This window comes from Leptodactylus fuscus, chromosome 3, assembly GCF_031893055.1.
Source record: "Leptodactylus fuscus isolate aLepFus1 chromosome 3, aLepFus1.hap2, whole genome shotgun sequence".
Classification (NCBI taxonomy): Eukaryota; Metazoa; Chordata; class Amphibia; order Anura; family Leptodactylidae; genus Leptodactylus; species Leptodactylus fuscus.
The window spans coordinates 174,818,037-174,836,648 of record NC_134267.1 but is presented as its reverse complement, the minus strand read 5'-3'; the positions used below and the strand labels follow the sequence as shown (position 1 = coordinate 174,836,648).

General features: G+C 41.0%; 1 protein-coding gene across 1 annotated transcript in view; it reads left to right on the top strand.

The window, feature by feature from the left end:
* The window catches only part of MED12L (mediator complex subunit 12L), a 300,557-nt gene that overhangs the window by 250,355 nt on the left and 31,590 nt on the right, over positions 1-18,612 (top strand). The window contains exons 26-36 of the mRNA XM_075268816.1: positions 1,739-1,929; positions 2,021-2,209; positions 3,458-3,532; positions 3,653-3,843; positions 6,547-6,708; positions 7,248-7,359; positions 12,272-12,361; positions 13,246-13,355; positions 15,858-15,993; positions 16,822-16,983; positions 17,266-17,634. Of these exons, the coding sequence (XP_075124917.1) occupies positions 1,739-1,929; positions 2,021-2,209; positions 3,458-3,532; positions 3,653-3,843; positions 6,547-6,708; positions 7,248-7,359; positions 12,272-12,361; positions 13,246-13,355; positions 15,858-15,993; positions 16,822-16,983; positions 17,266-17,634 (1,787 nt within the window). The remainder of the gene's footprint in view (positions 1-1,738; positions 1,930-2,020; positions 2,210-3,457; positions 3,533-3,652; positions 3,844-6,546; positions 6,709-7,247; positions 7,360-12,271; positions 12,362-13,245; positions 13,356-15,857; positions 15,994-16,821; positions 16,984-17,265; positions 17,635-18,612) is intronic.

Below are 18,612 nucleotides of genomic sequence, written 5' to 3'. Positions count from 1 at the left end.
TGGAGAGAAAAGCGATGCAAGCAGCAGTGATCCATGAACACGAACAAAAATAGAATATGATCTATATTTTGACGGTCCATTACAATGGATCATCAAAGTATCAGTCGTGTGAGTAGCCCCCCATTCATAGACCGTAAAATGAATGTGGCTGTGTGACGGCCGATAAACATGTCCGTCCATGTGATTATAGGGTAAGGCTGGAGACACAAGGGACGGATCCAATAGTTTTCACTGCAACTCTCAGCTGTGACTTCCAGGTGGCTCGTATGACTTTCAACCTTTGTATTGCATAAGCTGAAAATGTGATCAAACACTCAGAAGTAATAGATATATTGCAGACTGAAAACCTGCACAAGATATTTTGTACTGAAGATGTTTTCTGTAGAGTGGTTGCTACTTATTTAATCCCATCCACTACATTGCTTCTGTACAATCCCACAGCAACCAGTCATGTTTTATGTTTATATAATTTACCCTATATTTACTCAACTGTGTTTTTTTTTTTAAAACTTTTTTCAGTAATTTACTATTTTAGCATCAAAATATATATTTGGCTATGTTCACATCTGCGCCAAAATCTCCGTTCTCTGTTGCATTGTCTGCCTGAAAAACGTCAGAGGAAAAAATATTTTCCTCTGTTGGTTTCAGTTATTAAAACGGACACCCAATGGACCTCATTGGAAGACCAGAACAATGGAGAGGTGACACTATTGTGAGCTTAGCATAAGCATGTGTAAAACTGGCCTGGTTGCTTCTTTGCCCTGCATCCTGAGGAGGCCACAAAGGTCCCTCTCATAAGTAACACTAGGTTCACAACAGTGTTCGGCTTTCCATTCCTCGGGTCTGCTTTGGAATCCGAGAAACAGAAACCTAATCCCCTTAAAAACTGGTTACCCGCAGAAATCCATGGACGGACCCCATAGACTATAATGGGGTCCGCTGGTTTTCTGCCTGAAAAATGTGGAGAGAAACCATTTAGACCCAGGAGCCTCAGGTCACGTCCTGCAAGACATACAGAAGTGTCCTCCTTCATCTTTCTTCTTGAGCTGTCTAACTCTCACATATGTGTGTCAGAAGTTATGCTGCCTTTCTCAAGAAAACATGGTTTTATGACAAGATCTCTCAAAATAATATATTAACTACCCCATATGTGTTTGTGTGTGACCACCCAGTGGTTGAGGGTAAGTTGTCATATTGTATAGAACTGGTTTCATGACATATTGGAGTATGGACATATCTGATTCTGTAGTCATCACACATGCACAAGCTGCCATCTACTGGTTAGGCTGCTTTCACACCAATTTTTATATTTCTGTTAAAAGCAACAGTTTTTATATAGAAATATTACAAAAGTGATTTAACTGATATATAGGCTTAAGCTGGTCTTACACGGCCGTAATGTAAGTCTGCAAATGGTCTGTAATTGAGGGTTTTCAATTGCGGACATTTGCGGGCATATTATATTCAGTCTGTAAAGGCTGTGAATTCACGGCACTGCAAGGACTCGCCCATAGAACTCTATGGGCACGTGTGGCAGGACATGGGCATCTGCGGTGTCTATGTTGCTGATCAGCAACTTGCAGACCGTAAAATCAATACGGTCATGTAAGACCAGCTTAATGCTATGAATAAATTACTCAGTTACTCAGCAAAAAAAAAAAAAAAAAAAACATTTTCTTTTTTAAAAAAGCATGAAAATAGATACTTCACTTCTTCTTCACCACATCTTATTTTGTAGGAGATGCTGACATTGGTAACAGTAATATCAGCTCTTCTAGGCATATTAAGGCAGATATGGCGGAACAAGTATTAGATGAAGGAATGCCGGAGCCTCAACCAACTCTACCGTCATCCGGAAAGCCATTTGTTATTGAGACGGCTAGTTTAAGCGAGTATGCCAAGTATGTTTTAAGAACAATTTGCCAACAGGTAATTTCAATGTCAGATTCCTAATTCCTTTAAGCTTTTGGAATTAGAATGATTTGCTTATTATAACTTTTTCTTGTTCCTTGGGATATAGGAGTGGGTTGGAGACCACTGTTTGAAAGAACCAGAGAGGCTGTGTACTGATAAAGACCTTATCTTGGATCCCGTCCTCTCCAATAAACAGGCTCGGAAGCTTCTCCAGCTCATCTGTTATCCCCATGGAGTAAATAATGCAGTTGAAGGAGAAAACATCCAGCGGCTCCATATTAAGCGCATCCTGCAGGTAGTATATTGATGTCGGTGTTTCTATCAGAGGACAGTTTTTATCTTCTATGTCCTAGGGACTGGCAATAAATGGGCAGACTGTGAGTTGAACTCTTATATATATTGCTGTTAAATGCTATTTATATATTTCCATGGCCTAAGATTGAATGACAACCAATACATCATTAGCACTATCCCCTTGACCGTGCCTAGTTATGCAGCAATATGAGAGGGGAATATGTACATTTCTTCCATACGGTGCAGGCCTGTAAACATAACTGAGTAATTTATTCATAGCATTAAGCTGGTCATACATATTAGATAGCTAAATAGTCAGGTGAATGGCTGACTCCTCCATATGTAAGCACATTTAGTTAAGGCATGCAATTTTCTGAATTGGGTGAGTGGAGAAAGCTCTTGCTATCTCACAAAGGACTGGGCAGCTGAAATGTAACAGCCTAATAGTTATTTCTTCCCATCAGGGAAGAGCTGGGAAGCCCCTGTACACATTAGATGGTAAGCTGGTTCTGCCAAAATGGGTGCATTTAATGGGGTAGGTCATCAATATTTGATCTGTGTGGGTCCAGCACTCTGAACCCTTACAGATCAGCTGTTCTGGCAGCTTCAGGGTGCCAGAAGTTAAGCTAGAGTTGTGGACAGGAGTGCACACGAGCTCTCCTATTTAAGTAATAGAAGTGACACAGCAGCTCTGTCCATGGTAATTGGTTCTGGGCAAGTGCCACACCACTTCTACTACTAGAACAGGAGGTATGCACAGTCTCCTCTCCCAATGCTGTCAATTCTGGTGCCCAGATACTTCTGAAAATCTGATCTATGTGGGGTCTGGATATCAATCCCCCACATATCACATACTGATCCTGTCTTATGGATAGGTCATCGGTATGAAGAATAATTTTGTGGCCAGACAACCCCTTTAATGTGTAAGGCCAGCACTACATCTTACTGTAGCAGATTACATTATATGGCATTGAGTAAAGAGTTTGTGTTAAACCCTGTAAGGAAGCAAAAACATTTTTTAGAATTTGTGACCAAAAGCAGCTGCAATATTGATCAAGAACTGTAATGTGTGTTATAGGAGGAGCGAAGGGCAAGTATTAGTAAAGGTATGTCAATAGTATTGTGTGATAAGTGATTTCTGAAGGTGCCACCTCGTGTACATTGAATGGTTCATTTCTTACTTTTATACTAGTTTACACGCTGTGTAGTTAGACTGTACATAACGCTCCATGTTTTCTCCATTTACTAGAATCTTGACCAGTGGACCCTCAGGCAGTCATGGCTGGAGATACAGCTGATGATCAAGCAATGCATGAAGGAACCTGTTAGTACTTTATCTCTAGACTCCACATAACATTGTATGTAATAGAGATCATGACTTTTTATTTCTTAGAGTTTTATGAAAGCAGTGTTATTAAACCATCATTGTAATATCCCACTACAGGGCTCCAGCTCAGTGACGGAGATGAATGCACTTCTGGATAATATTGCAAAGGCCACCATAGAAGTATTTCAGCAGTCCGCCGAACTAAACAGCAGCCCTGGTAACCCGGCCGGAGGTCTATTCAATGCAAACTGTTCTGTACATGCGGAGACCAACAGCACGAGACACAATGTCAAGTCAGCTTTCCTCAGGTAAGGTTCAGTCTTGCAGGTTAAGGATAGTATATACTGCATAGACCTCATTAAATACTGTAGGGTATATTCTATGATGATAATGTCACAAATACCTTTGGGGGTAGTGTTTATTATAATACTTGTATAAATAGCTATGAACCACCAACTACTTCACACCACTTGCACTTAAAATAGTTGCAAGTTGTGTTTTTGTGCAGGGCTCGAAACATTTCCAGAAGTGGAAGTGACAGGGGAGGTTATCAACCATGATGTATTCAATTATCAATTACACCATGTATTGTGTATTTTGTTGTTGTTGCTACAATATGCTGTTTATTTCTAACTTCTGTTCTATTGTCAGTGTCTATTATTAGGTTATGATGTCACTACAAACCATGCTTTCCTTAGTCGGGGTATGTTCACACAGAGTTTTTTGCAGGCGGATTTTGACGCGGAATCTACCTCAAAAACCGCATGAAAAAAACGCCTCCCATTCATTTCAATGGGAGCCACTTCCAGATTTTTTTCAGCTAGCGGGAAAAAATGCGATATGACCTATCTTCACGCAGATTCCATGGTTGAGTCAGCCTTGGCGTCCACGGCTTGAGACTCCCTCCTGATTAGGCCCATTCATCTAGGTCCAATCAGGAGGGGGATGCCACAACAGAATGCTTAGGCACTGCATTGGCATCCCATCACAGTTAGCTGCGCAAAAAAGCCAGCGGTGGAAAGTGGTCCTCTTCATTTTCTTTTTTTTTTTTTTAAATGTAGATTGTGAGCCCACATAGGGCTCACAATGTACATTTTTTTCCCCTATCAGTATGTCTTTTTTTTTTTTGAAATATGGGATGGAAATCCATGCAAACACGGGGAGAACATACAAACTCCTTGCAGATTGTTTTATGTTCTTGACGGGATTTGAACACCAGGACTCCAGCGCTGCAAGGCTGCAGTGCTAACCACTGAGCCACCGTGTGGCCCCCCTCTTCATTTTCCACCATGTGAACGTACCCTTACTGTGTTATATTGTGATGGTGTCATGATGTTTTCATTTCTATGCTGTTTTCTGTTTTGCTGATATTATGAAATAATATGTATTATACTAGCCTTTGCCTGTTACTTTGTCCACGGGTTGTTGGAGTTGATGATCCGCCTATATTCAGCAAATTGCTGCCGTCGATGGTTTGCCTGCTCCGGCATTTTGGCAGCTCTTAAGCTGTCCTGCTGCTGAACGTGTTCCTTGCACCATGCCTGTGATTGTTCCGGCATCTCAGCCGCTTGCTGGAAAGCCATATAATGAGCGTGTTGTTGGTGTTGATGATCCGACTGCTCCGGTGTTTCAGCAGCTCTCGAGTTGGCATGGCACTGAAGTTGTTCTTCGCACCGTGCCTGTAATTGTTCCAGCATCTCAGCAGCTCGCTGGGACACCGTATAATGAGTGTGTTGTTGACATCTTGATATCCCCATATAGGGGCTCACAATGTACATATGTCTTTGTAGTATGGGAGGAAATCCACACAAACACAGGGAGAACATACAAACTCCTTGCAGATGTTGTCCTTTGTGGGATTCGAACCCAGGACTCCAGCGCTGCAGTGCTAACCACTGAGCCACCATGTTGCCCCCAAGTCTGGGGTCAGTGCACTTTGGAACTTGTCAGTCTTTATGTTATGGGGTAGTGACCACAGGCAAAACAAGTGCTCTGTGTCCATGATGCAGCTCATTTGCATGCTGGTTACAAGTTTATTTTTTTCAGCAAAAAATAAGAGGTATAGCTACAGTATATACAGTATATACCACTAACTGCACCTACAACTGCTTATAAGTGTTATCAGCCTAAAGCCCCACATAGTGGGCCGCAGAAAAAAAGCTCTGCTGGAAAAACTGCGGCGGAAACACATGATGGTTTTTCCTGCAGCGCTTTTCACAGAAAATATGCAAAGGTTTTCTCTGAGGAATTTCTGCTTCCATTATACCTATAGGGAAACCAGCAGCATTTTTGTAGGTATAATTGACATCCTGCAATTTCCAAAACCACTATGGTTTTAGAAATCGTAGCATGTCCACTGCGCGTATTTTTCCACAATCTGATGGGATTAACTAGAACCCTGCCATACTGTGGCGTTTAGACCGCATGGGGTCCCAGTCTTTAAGTGATTTTGGCAGTGGTAGTCTTTCTTTAATAATCTGTCATTTTGGGGTTTGTATGTGTACATTATTTTGTGTTGTAATGACATAATTGTGTTTCTAATAGACTGTATCTCTATTTATAATTTATGTTCTATTGTAATGATGTTGGATTGTTTATTCATTCATAAACGCTGTTATTTTTTTATATGACAGTGGCTGGTGTTTTAATCTATAAGATAATATCTCGCATAATGATGTCACATACTCCGTGTCTAGTTTTTACAGTAGGATAAGGTCACGGATATCTGTGTCTGGTTTTTATCACCTGTTTTCTATGTTTATTATCGGCACTGATGTGGCTAAATGGGGCTGCTGCATTATCAGACGTAGCCGAAGGACTGGAAAAAGATTGGTTTTTAACCTTATAAACCTCTCTAACCTCTCTGCAAAACACATTATTTACTTCTTTAATGTGTAGGAGAAATGAATGAATCTTCCTGCTGTTAGATGATAAATACATCAAATCTGTGAATGATAAATTGTATTATGGTTTACTGTTGTTTGACAAGATTTACCTCTTTTTGGATGTAGCTCTTCTGAACGTAGGGGTGTCTGGCTTGTGGCACCTCTAATTGCTAAATTACCTACTTCAGTCCAAGCCAGGGTACTAAAGGCAGCGGGGGAAGAACTGGAGAAAGGGCAGCACTTGGGGTCATCCTCAAAGAAAGAAAGAGATCGCCAAAAGCAAAAAAGGTAAGAAGAAGTCAAAGTATTAGGGTAGACACGTAAGATTAGGATTGTCTGTGCTGCGCTTCAACACGGAAAATACACACCAATATCCATTACCACTAAAGTCAATAAGAAATTACATGATGCAGATTTTGGTGCACATTTGCAGCATGTAAGGACACTAAATAGCAGGCATATGTTTTTAATTCTAATGTAAAATACATTGAGGATGATATACCATTGTTTCAGTATAATATTACTATATGTTATAGATATACAATGTCCATTGTAAGCTGTGTGTTTCATCTGTATTTGTACATTGTGTAATCTATTGTGACAGAGAAATAGAGTGTGAGGTTTTCTGGCTGTAAAGAAAGGGTTAATTAATAATACAGTATACATTTAATATCCCAATAACATTCCTCTACATTGAGTCAAACAGTTTGCAACATTTTAGAAGTGAAGTATTCTGGGGACTTTTTGATGTATTAAGTGAAAAGAAAATAATATATCTGAATATTGACTAGTATTGACTGACTAACGTTGATGTATTTCCCGTTAAGCATGTCTTTGCTGAGTCAACATCCGTTCCTATCCTTGGTGCTCACCTGTTTAAAAGGGCAGGATGAACAGCGAGAAGGACTCCTGACGTCACTGCAGAACCAAGTAAATCAGGTATGCTATCTTTGAAATGGTATAGACCACTTAGTGTGTATATAATGTATCCACATACAGTAATTGTGCAATATCTTGTATGGAACTTGTACGTAAACCATCACAAAAAAATATTTTCTGTATGTTTAAGCATTCCCTGCTTAGCTATGCCACTTGTTAAATGACAGAGTGTCTAAAACAAATAAGACATATGATGTACCAGTATGTTCTGTATGTACATGCATGCATTAAGATTTCGTTGCAAATTGCTCAAGGATTAGCTCTCATTTTCATTAGTAAATCTAACCTAATGCTTACTGTATTCTTGTTTGTTCATCTCTGATCCACCGGGGACAGCCCCAAAGTACAGCCTCTTTGAATTCTATGGTTTTACGTATCATGGCATAATAAAAAAAGAAAAAAATCTGGTGTTAAAATTGGATAAATACAACTTCAGATGAATAACACCACACAACAAATTATTGTATTATGAGTAACACTAATTACCTAGGCCAAAATGCAGAAGCAATATGTGAAAAATTAAGAGAGCACAAATACTGTGTTCATAGGAATTAAGAAAGTAAGTAGGTAGGAATTGAAAGGATTCTTTACGGTAAGAGCAGTGAGGCTATGGAACTCACTGCCACAGGATGTGGTGATGGTGGATTCATTGTGCAAGGTAAGGTAAGTGTTGCTACTCTAATGCCATTGACTAATTGATCAGTAAGTGTGACCATAGCTTTAAAAGAAGTAGTTTTGGCAGTTTGCAAGTCTGGAGTATTCAGACACGTAATAGCACAATGCCATAGAGGAAAGACCTCAGCAATGATATTAGAGAGGTAATTGTTGCTGCCCATGAACCTGGGAAAGGTCATTAGGCAATTTCCAAACAATGTAAAGTCCACCATTCTACAGGGAGAAAGATTGTTCACAAGTGGAAAAACTTCAAAATGGTGGACAATGTTCATTTGCAGTACTCAGAATTGTTGCAAAAAGGCAAGAGCTACATTAAAGACTCTACAGATCTCAGTTTAGGGACAGACATATTGCCTGTGCAGTCAATTGAGTTGCACAGCGTCCCAGGTGGAGGGATGGCCATCAGCTCAAAATCAGGAGGCCAGGCATGGCTGGAGCACAACAGAGGAGGACATTAAGTGAATGTTTTTGCTGTTCACTACAAGAGGGGAGGAATACCGAGATGGATGTGTGGCTTTGCCATTGGTGGGGGCAGGAGTTCATTTTACAGTAAGGGAGCCTTCACACAATGTAACGCTGCGCTCATTCTGATCGTAAAAACACGTTCAGATTGAGCGCGTAAAAAGCAGCTCCCATTGACTTGAATGGGAGCCGACATACGTGCGCTCCCTATTGAAATCAATGGGAGGCTTTTTTCCCTATGTTTTCAATGTATTACATGCGATCAGAATGAGCGCAGCGTTACATCGTGTGAAGGCTCCCTAACACTTAGCAACACCTTCTGCCAAGACGGAGAGCAGGTGAATGTATTACAATGTGAACAAGGGATGCATGTCAGTGGTTTAGGTCAGTGATTCTCAACCTTTTTAAAACAAGTTCCCCGTCATGAAAATGTTCCAACAGAGTATCCCAATGGACACTGTGGAGTCTTTCATTTGACAGATTCTGCTCCTAATCTCATGTTGGGAAAGAAAAACAGGCGCACATAGAGCACTAAGCAAATCCTTTTGCTTGTGGGGGCACCTGTGGCAATTACAAACTAAAAGATCTTACAGTCCTTTAGCTTCCAACTAGCTTATCACTTATTGTTCGATAGATCAGAAGCTGTAAAGTAGACCCGCCTTCTTAACCCTGACCCAACATCTTGTAATGTCTGCCTCTGCTTGGTGGCCACCGTTCCTCAGTAGTTGAAGATGGTTTGGGTGACACAAGCCCCCAAGGAGCCTCAGAACCTGAGCACTCACTAAATCTCACCCTTCCATAGCACTTTGTTATCATTGCTACACGTGCTTGTACAAGTTATTAATGACTTTTCTGTTTTGGCTTAATTTTTACAAAATAAATAATGGAACTGTGAAATCTGTTCTTCATCTAAGGTTGGATTTTCCTAATTTTAAGACCTTCAAAAGACCAAGTGTTTTATATGTATTGGATGGATAGATAGATTTGTATAAGCATGAAGTATCTCATGGCAATAGGGTCTTTTAAGGGGTGAACTATACAGTATTAGGCAACAGAAAAAAAGTCAGAAAGTGAAGTGAATATTAATTCTTGATTTTTTTTTTATTTTTTTTTAAATTGATTTGTTGGTTGTGGGAAAAGTGGGTAAGTGTAAAGATATGAGTGACTAAGACAAGGGCTACGTTGTGATGGGTAGTTGAGGCCTGGCTTACATCTGCGTTCGGTATTCTGTTCGAGCAATCTGCTTGGGGAAACCCAGAACGGAAACCTATTTGCATAAAAAAGGCATTAGCATAGAAACACACGGACCCCATAGACTATAATGGTTTCCGCGTGGTGTCTGCACAAATCATGCGTAGAGAAAAGTAGTGCAAGCAGCCCTTTTCTCTCAGCATTTTTCGTGTGGAAACTGAACGGAAACCACACAGACCCCATTATAGTATACATACCTCCCAACCGTTCCGATTTCCACGGGACATTCACAAATTTGGTGTCCTGTCCCGGCTCGCCAGAGAACGCCGATGAGTTGAACACATAAGTGCTCCGGCTCCTGTATGTGTAGGTACGATGAGATGACGTCACATCGGGCCTACAACTATGTGAGAGAGTGGAGAGAGCTGCGGAGGAGCATTGGAAGGTGAGTATAAGTGTTTTGGTTTTTTGTTTCTTTTTTTAAAATGTAGATTGTGAGCCCCACATAGAGCTCACAATGTACTTTTTTTTTTCCTATCAGTATTTCTTTTTGGAATATGGAGAACATACAAACTCCTTGCAGATGTTTTTTTGCCCTTGGCGGGATTTGAAAGTATAAGTGTTTGTTTGTGTTAAACAATGAAACATAATGTAGGGGGCCCATGAAACTGGGGTGAGATGAAGAAGGGGGGGGGAGAACGGCATGACATTGGGGTAGATGAAGGGGGGGAGAACGGCATGACATTGGTGCAGATGAAGGGGGGGGAACAGCATGACACTTGGGCAGATGAAGGGGGGGGGACGGCATGACACTGGGGCAGATGAAGGGGGAAATAATGGCATGAAAATTTGGGCAGAGATGGGGGACATGAAACTGGGGGCAGAGATGGTGGGACATGAAACTGTGGCGGAGGGAGGGGGACATGAAACTGGGAGAAGAGATGGAGGGACATGAAACTGGGGGCAGGGATGGGGGGACATGAAACTGTGGTCAGAGATGGGGGAACATAAAACTGGGGGAGAGATGGGGGGACATGAAACTGGGGGAGAGATGGGGGGACATCAAACTGGGGGCAGAGATGGGGGGACATGAAACTGGGGCAGATGAAGGGGTTATATGAAACTGGAGGAGAGATGGAGGGGGGACATATAATTTACAGGTGACTGTAGCAGGATTATACTGTGTGCGGGCACATGAAAAATAAATGAGAATGGGCGGGGTCAACATAAAAGTGGGTGGGGCTAAGTTTGTCACAGTGCGCACGTGCTCACTTATTTTGTCCCTCTTTCGGTTCTTCAAAATTTGGGAGGTCTGAGTATATGGGGTCCGCCAGTTTCCTAAGATAACCGCTTTTTATGCAGATTAGGTTTCCGTTGGAGGGGTCCCCAAACGGACTCCCTGAACGGAAACCCATGCGCACATGTGAACCAGGTCTAACAAACTATGCATAGTCTCCACGCAAAATTGTCCATCTCTAACTCCACGGCCCTGGTTGTTGCTCTGTGTCTGGGTTTACTTCAAGCATCATTTCTCTTGGCAGTAAAAAATATATGAATTATCTGATCTCTTCTAGGCATGCCACTGTAAAGTAAAAAGAAGTGATAATCCCTAGATAACCTAGGAAAGATCTACATTTATTTCACTGGAGAAAATCCAGTATACTAGTGAATAGTATCTGTGTATTTTATAAAACGGCCAGTAGGTGGTGCTGTGATAATACAAGAGTGCTAAAAAAGTAGTGTATTATTCAGACACAGATCCTGCTCCTGGCATCCCCAGAAAACATTTTGCCAGGTAAAGTCACGGCCAGCCAGGCGTTTCCCCTGCAGTAGCCATGGCTTTAATGAAAATTCTTAAACCTTCCCAGAACCATCAACAAGTTGAACAGTATAAGACAAGATTATGCCCAAACCATATTTTCCTTCGGCGGTTCTTGGTCACATGTTGGTATGCTGAAGCACAGATTCATTTTCTTTCATATTCTTTATAAATGCAGTTTCTATTAATATGGCATGGGACACAATGCAGGTCCAAGCAGAAGAATTAGTCCTTTCCTCGCGCATGCTTTTTAATGTTGAATGTGGATAATAATATTTGATTTCACTTTCACGTGTCCATAGCATTCACTGGTGTGTCAGTGTGGTGAAAAAGCCTAAAACAAAAAACGTCATAAGAAATGCCAGACTCACAAAAATGTGTGTATATTAGAGTTGAGCCGATCTTGAGATTTCAGGATCGTTTTTAAAATCCGATTTTCGATCATTTTCCAGCCGATCATGATCGTGAAATTTGCTTGATCGCTGATCGGGATCTGATCTTTCCCGATCGCTCAACCCTAGTTACTTTATGTTTATGGAGTAAGGTTGAGCCGATCTTGAGATTTCAGGATAGTTTTTAAAAACTGATTTTCCATCATTTTTCAGCCAATCGCGATCGTGAAATTTGCTCGATCGCCGATCGGGATCCGATCTTTCCCGATCACTCAACCCTAGTGTTCATCTATCTATATAATATGTGACAACTTTATTCCTTTGTTCGTGTACTGTCTATGACTTATTTAACTATTTGCGCCTTCAAATCTAGATTCTGAGTAATTGGAGAGAAGAGAAATTCCAGGATGATGTGAAAGCGCGGCAGATGATGCATGAGGCTCTTCAGCTACGGCTTAATTTGGTAACATCAGCTCCCCAAGTAGCCATATGATTTATATCCCATGGTATTGTAGCACTGGCATATATAGTGGCGCTGTACTCAGAATGTATACATTATTATTTCAGTGTATTATTAGGTTTTCAGCCACAGTCTCCATTCTACTCTTTTACTTTTAAGTTCTGCAGTGTATTCAATATTCTAAAAGATTGGAACAGACACTAAGGCCCCATTCACATCTGTCTTGTTTGGGGACCCTCCGAACGCAAACCTATATGCATTAAAAAGAGGTTACCTGGAAAAACACAAGGACCCCATAGACTATAATGAGGTCCGTGTGGTTTTTGTTCGGCTTCCGCATGAAACACGTGGAGAGAAAAGTGCTGCTTGCATGGACCTCAATCTGATGGTGAAAGATACCCGAGGCTGCGTTCTCACAAAGTTGTTTGGCTCAGGAATTTGGTCAGGAAACTGATTCAATTTCCTCCTCCAAAAAACACGCCATCACCATACAGTCCTATGTTGAGGCGTTTTTAGGAGGAGGAATCTGAGTCAGTTTCCTGACCAAATTCCTGAGCCAAACAACTTCGTGTGAACGCCACCGAAGACTAGTATCCACGGGATACTCATTATAACATAGTGTAATATAGGCACAGGCAGCGTCACTTCTCTCTGAGATGCCTCTAAATCCACATTCGGCAAATCCGCTGCTATGCAGAGATCTAAGTAACGTGAGCATCTGTATTTAATATAAAGGAGATGGCAGAAATTATTACAGGAAAACCCCAAAAATCAAAACTTATCTTATCAAATGCTGCATGAAACTTGAGGAGCTCTTGAAATGTCAAGGATACATTATACCCTGTTGCATCTTATCCTCATTTACATTCTATTCTGCTTGACCTAAGGTTGGCGGCATGTTTGACACGGTGCAGAGGAGCACACAATGGACAGCAGACTGGGCTGTTTTGCTGCTTCAGATTATTACTTCGGGGACAGTTGACATACAAACAAACAAGTAAGTCATTGTCTTAATGTACAGAATATCATCAGATCCTTTAGGCTAAATATATATATAAAAAAATCTATACATTGCATTCTTTATTTAGAAATATTATGTTGCTTTGTATGTAAGCAAGCAGAACTAAATAGAGAAGTTAGCTGTGCTCAACATATTCTGATGGACTTTGTATAGAACACTAGTTTACTGACGTCCGGTGTGTTCATAAACTGATAAATGGTATTAAAATATCTAATTTAAATAACATTATAGGTAAATTGCTTTACTGCTGTGCAGCCAACAGGGGGAGCACAAGACTTTGGTATTTGCAATTCAAAGAAAAATGACAATACTGACAGAAAATTGTTGCTCTCTTTCACTTTATATTAAACATTACATTATATGTAACAAGGAGGTTGTGTAACAAAATATAATGCTTTCAGTGCTTGTTTGTGAAGTGTGGGGCACAGTTTGCTCATTTAAGGCTAAATTCACAGGTACAGTTTTTGATGAAGTTTTGTGAACCAAAGTCAGATTTGGATCTATCAGGAAGGGGACACATAAATCCTTCCTTAAGCATGGCTTCACTGGGTCATAATATGTTTTCTTTCAGACCCCAGAGTATAATGATTAGAGACCCAGGGGAGGATACATAAAAAAAACTTAACTTACCTCTCCCTGGCTCCGACACACTCCACACTGATTTCAGACATCTTCAATGTTAGTTCAGACGTCACATGAACCAGGCCTGCGTTGCAACACATAATGACTCCGGCCTGGTCTGTGTGACGTCTAGGACATCACCAAACAGGCCCGCAGGTTGCCGGAGCACAGGAGAGGTAAGTAACAGTTTTTGTTTTTTATGTTTTTGACCTCCTCAATCATTATATTCTGGGGTCTGAAAAAAGCCCAGGGTATAATGATAACAGTGTTTGTGGGGTTCGTGGGCTTGCGGCCTCACTTGCCGATTGATGCTCTGGAGAAGGGGAAGCACAGGCAGCTATGAGCAGGAGCGAGGAACAGTAAGTAAATGGGGCCCATTACCTAGTGGGTAATGACCTATTAAAAAAAAAAAAAAAAAACATCAGAGGCCCATAATGTCTCGGACCCTGAGGCAACCATTACCACTGCTACCCTGTTTAGTTATGCTACTGGGTCTATATTTATTCTGGGGTCAGTACTAGTTTAAAAAAATTTTGGCCTGGGTCTATATGGTAATTGTTTAGAGGGTCTATATTAGGTTATGAGGTCTAGGGGTGTGGCTAGGGGTTATTTCTTGAGGTATGGGCTTGGGGTTTCTATATGGCGTCTGGAGTCTGTATCTAGGGGATTTGGTCAAGATTGTGTAGCATGAAAGGCTGGGGTCAGACTACTGCTGCTGTACGCCCCATGGTTTCCGTCCTAAACTCCGGAGAAACTGGACAGGGAATGACTTCAATGGGTTTTTAAAGGTGATTGCCGGGTTCCGTATGTGGCCTTTCAGCCTGGAAACCATTTGTTTTTTCATGGACACAAAGTCAAATTCAAATGAATGGATTTTAAAGCTGACCGCTGGCAAGTCGTCCCCTGTCCAGTTTCTCTGGGATTTAGGACGGAAACCCTGGGAGGCACAGCGGCAGTAATGTGAAACCCCCTAAGGGCTCATTCACATGGGGCACGGGACCGCATATTTTGGTCCTGATTTTGACGCGGGAAGTCGCATCAGAATAGGACCAAAATGCAACTGTCGCGGCTTCCGACAGTCGCGGCTTTCCGCTCCGGAGTAGGCCCAAATGAATGGACCTAGTTCGGACGGTGCTGCTACGAGGCGGACACCGCGGCTGAATCAGCTGCGGAATCCACCTGAAGACAAGGCAGCTTGATTCTTTTTTCCACTAGCGGGAAGACACCGCTAGCGGAAAAAAGAACGCTAGTGGTCTGCATAGAGCTCTATTGTGAGGGGGCTAATTTTAAGGAGGATTAATACCATCATAGTAATTTTGCATGGAGACCCAGGAACCACAAGTTACACTTCTGGTTGTATCTCTTTAGGGGTCTGGTATGGGATCTGTAATTATTCTTGGGTCAGTGTTAGGTTAAGAAGTCTGGTCTGTATTTGTTTAAAGGGTCTGGTCTGGGGACTGTTTTCATGCTTGGGTTTGATGGAAGGGTCTAGGAATATATGTGCAGGGCAGAAAGTAAAATAATTTGCACTGTACATGCCTGATGTATCTTCTTAAAAGTTGACAAGAATCAGACTGTAATGTCCTGTTGTCTGATCCTACTGAATAGCCTATGATAGATTTACTAAAACAATCAAATCTTATCAGAACGTACAATCACATGAACAAATATGAGGGGCTCAGAACATCTGGAACAAGTTCAATAACTAAACAATTAACTCACATTTTGAGATCATTTCCAATTTTCTGCTTGATGATTTTTCCCCTCGAGCAGCACAGGGGTAACACAAAGCACACTTGTTGCTATTTTGCTTCAGAGTGATGAAAAAATCTCATGTTTCCTTTGTTCCTTTCACAGTGAATTATTCACAACTGTTCTTGATATGCTGGGTGTCCTTATAAATGGAACCCTCGCCTCTGATCTCTCCAGTGTCTGCCAAGGAAGTTCAGAAGAGAACAAAAGGGCTTATATGAACCTGGTGAAAAAACTTAAGGTAGTATTGCATGCTGGGTCCTACTGTCCCACTGACAATATCCAGAAGGAGAGTAAAATATGTGCTTTAATAGAAAACATAGGCTTATTTCTCAATACTTGCATATAATCAGGTCAATAATACACGTAGACACTTAGACTTGGAATCACACTTGCAGATTTCCCTTTTTGCTGTCAAGATCTGCTTTGGAAACTTTTTGGGATTTAGAGAACACCTGTCAGCATTCCTGAGATGTCTGTTGTAGTAAATGCTTTGTAAATCTTTTCTTAGCCCTTTGCATTGTGTGCTTTGTACCTCACTGTGCAGATGCACTCTGTAGTCAGGAATCTAAGTTTTTCTCTCTTCTGATGTGTCTATCACTCTTTAATAGAAACATCAATTGTCTGATGATAATGTACCAGTGTTGGCGATGCCTTCAATATCACATGGGCAATGCCTTATAATAGAGCAGTAACAATCTGAATGAGAATGCAAGATACATCATAATAACACAATTGTTAGTTTATCATATCAGCGCGATATTCCAAATTCATGGCATAAACCAATTGATTAATTTGTATCACGCCTTGTCTTCTCTACACTAAGTATACATTACAAGACTTCTCACTATTAGCTAGGGTTCCAGACATGTATTAATCCCAAGTGCAATAAATACAAAATATGTCACATATTATATACAAATGTATATAGAAAAAACTGATGTGGTTACAAATGGCTCTGATCACAAAATTAACCAACTGTGTCAAAAGTTTTTTGTTTTTTTTTTATCATATATTTTGTTAAGTAAACAAGGTGTTCTATTCAACCGTCTCTCCTACCTTCTAACAGAAAGAACTTGGCGATAAGCGGTCAGAGAGCATTGATAAAGTCCGCCAACTTTTGCCATTGACAAAACAGACCTGTGATGTCATTACTTGTGAGCCAATGGGATCCCTTATTGATACAAAAGGCAATAAAATTGCTGGATTTGACTCTATTGACAAGAAACAGGCAAGACTTTTCACTTCATGTAGAGGACTGTGTTCTCTTATTGTGTGTTATCTGATATATGTAAAGTGGAAGAAAACCAAAGCATGCTCCTTTTTGGATGTATTATATGTACTGTTGTCTTTCCGTCCATTGGTCTTATTGGGATATGGTATTCTTTGACCGGCTTTTGTCTCACAGTCTCTGTACAGTCTACGTCTACCCTGCACAAAATGTTCATCTCTGAGTTATATTAAATAAATTACATACATTGTCAGTAATGAAAGTATTTGACCTTTTACATAGGGTCTTCAAGTTTCAACTAAGCAGAAGGTATCTCCTTGGGACTTGTTTGAAGGTCACAAAAACCCCGCTCCTCTCTCCTGGGCCTGGTTTGGAACTGTTCGTGTGGATAGAAAAGTGATAAAATATGAGGAGCAGCATCACCTCCTTCTGTACCACACTCATCCAAAGCCCAAACCTCCAAGCTACTACCTTGAACCTTTGCCGCTTCCTCCAGAAGAAGAAGATGAGGAAGAAGATCCTACGACTCCAGTGTCTGCGGACCCAGAGGGAAAGACAACAGACTTTTCTGATCCTGGTAAATCAGTAACTGATGAAGAAAAGAAATCCAAAAGCAGAAAGCGCAAGAGCAAGGCCAACCCACGAACAGATGTATGTTCCCATTTAATTCCTTGTGTGCTCCTAATTTGTAGCAGAGCTCTTACAAGTCCCAGTTTTAGATTATGGCTCTTTGAGTTATTTTTGACTTTGTTTGCTCAATCAAAAGCGTTTTTTCATGTCCTTTATGTCCTTTGATGAGCAGATCATCAAGATTGAACATGAGAAAACTAAACTACAAAGTGGGAAGCATAGCATTTGATAGATTTATAGCCAAAATAATTACATATACTTAAAACACATAAACATAACAGTAAACACATAGAAGCCATATGTACAACTGAAATATCTTCTCATAGACATAGATGAAACGATTCTCCCTCAGTAACACCCTACTGACTGTTCCCCAATCCCTTCACTGATATGACAGAATTTATTTTCAAGATAAGATGCATCAATTTAACATTTAATAAGCTGAAAAAATTATAAATTCATCCATAGATCCATATTTTCTAGTTAGTTCACAGTCAGTTTAATACATACTAGGGAGAATTTATTCACTGTGCACCAATCATAGTATTGTGACAGCAGATGTGATCCCGATCTGTCATCCCGTGATGCAATAGAACAATGGACGTTAACAACAGTAAGGGCGGGTAGACACCTGTGTCCGCTTTACGCAATCCTGCTGGGTTTCTGTCTTCTTCCCCAAGAAACTGGACAGAGGACAGTAACCGTTTGCAAGGTGACCGCCCGTGAGCGATTTGTGCCTGTCTGCTGCGAAACCTTTTTTTTAACCGGACACAAAGTCAGACATGCAGGACTGACTGCCGGGTTTCCATCCCTTGTCCAGTTTCTCGGAGCAGAAGACAGAAAGCGGCAGGATTGCCTAAAGCAGGCACAGGTGCAAGTGTGAACTCACCCTAAATCTGGCCAGCCAAGGTGTCTCCACAACTGCCTACATTGATATCTACCCTTCTCCTCTCATGTTTCTCTAAAAGTAGCACATTTTTCATGTATTTTTTTTTTTTT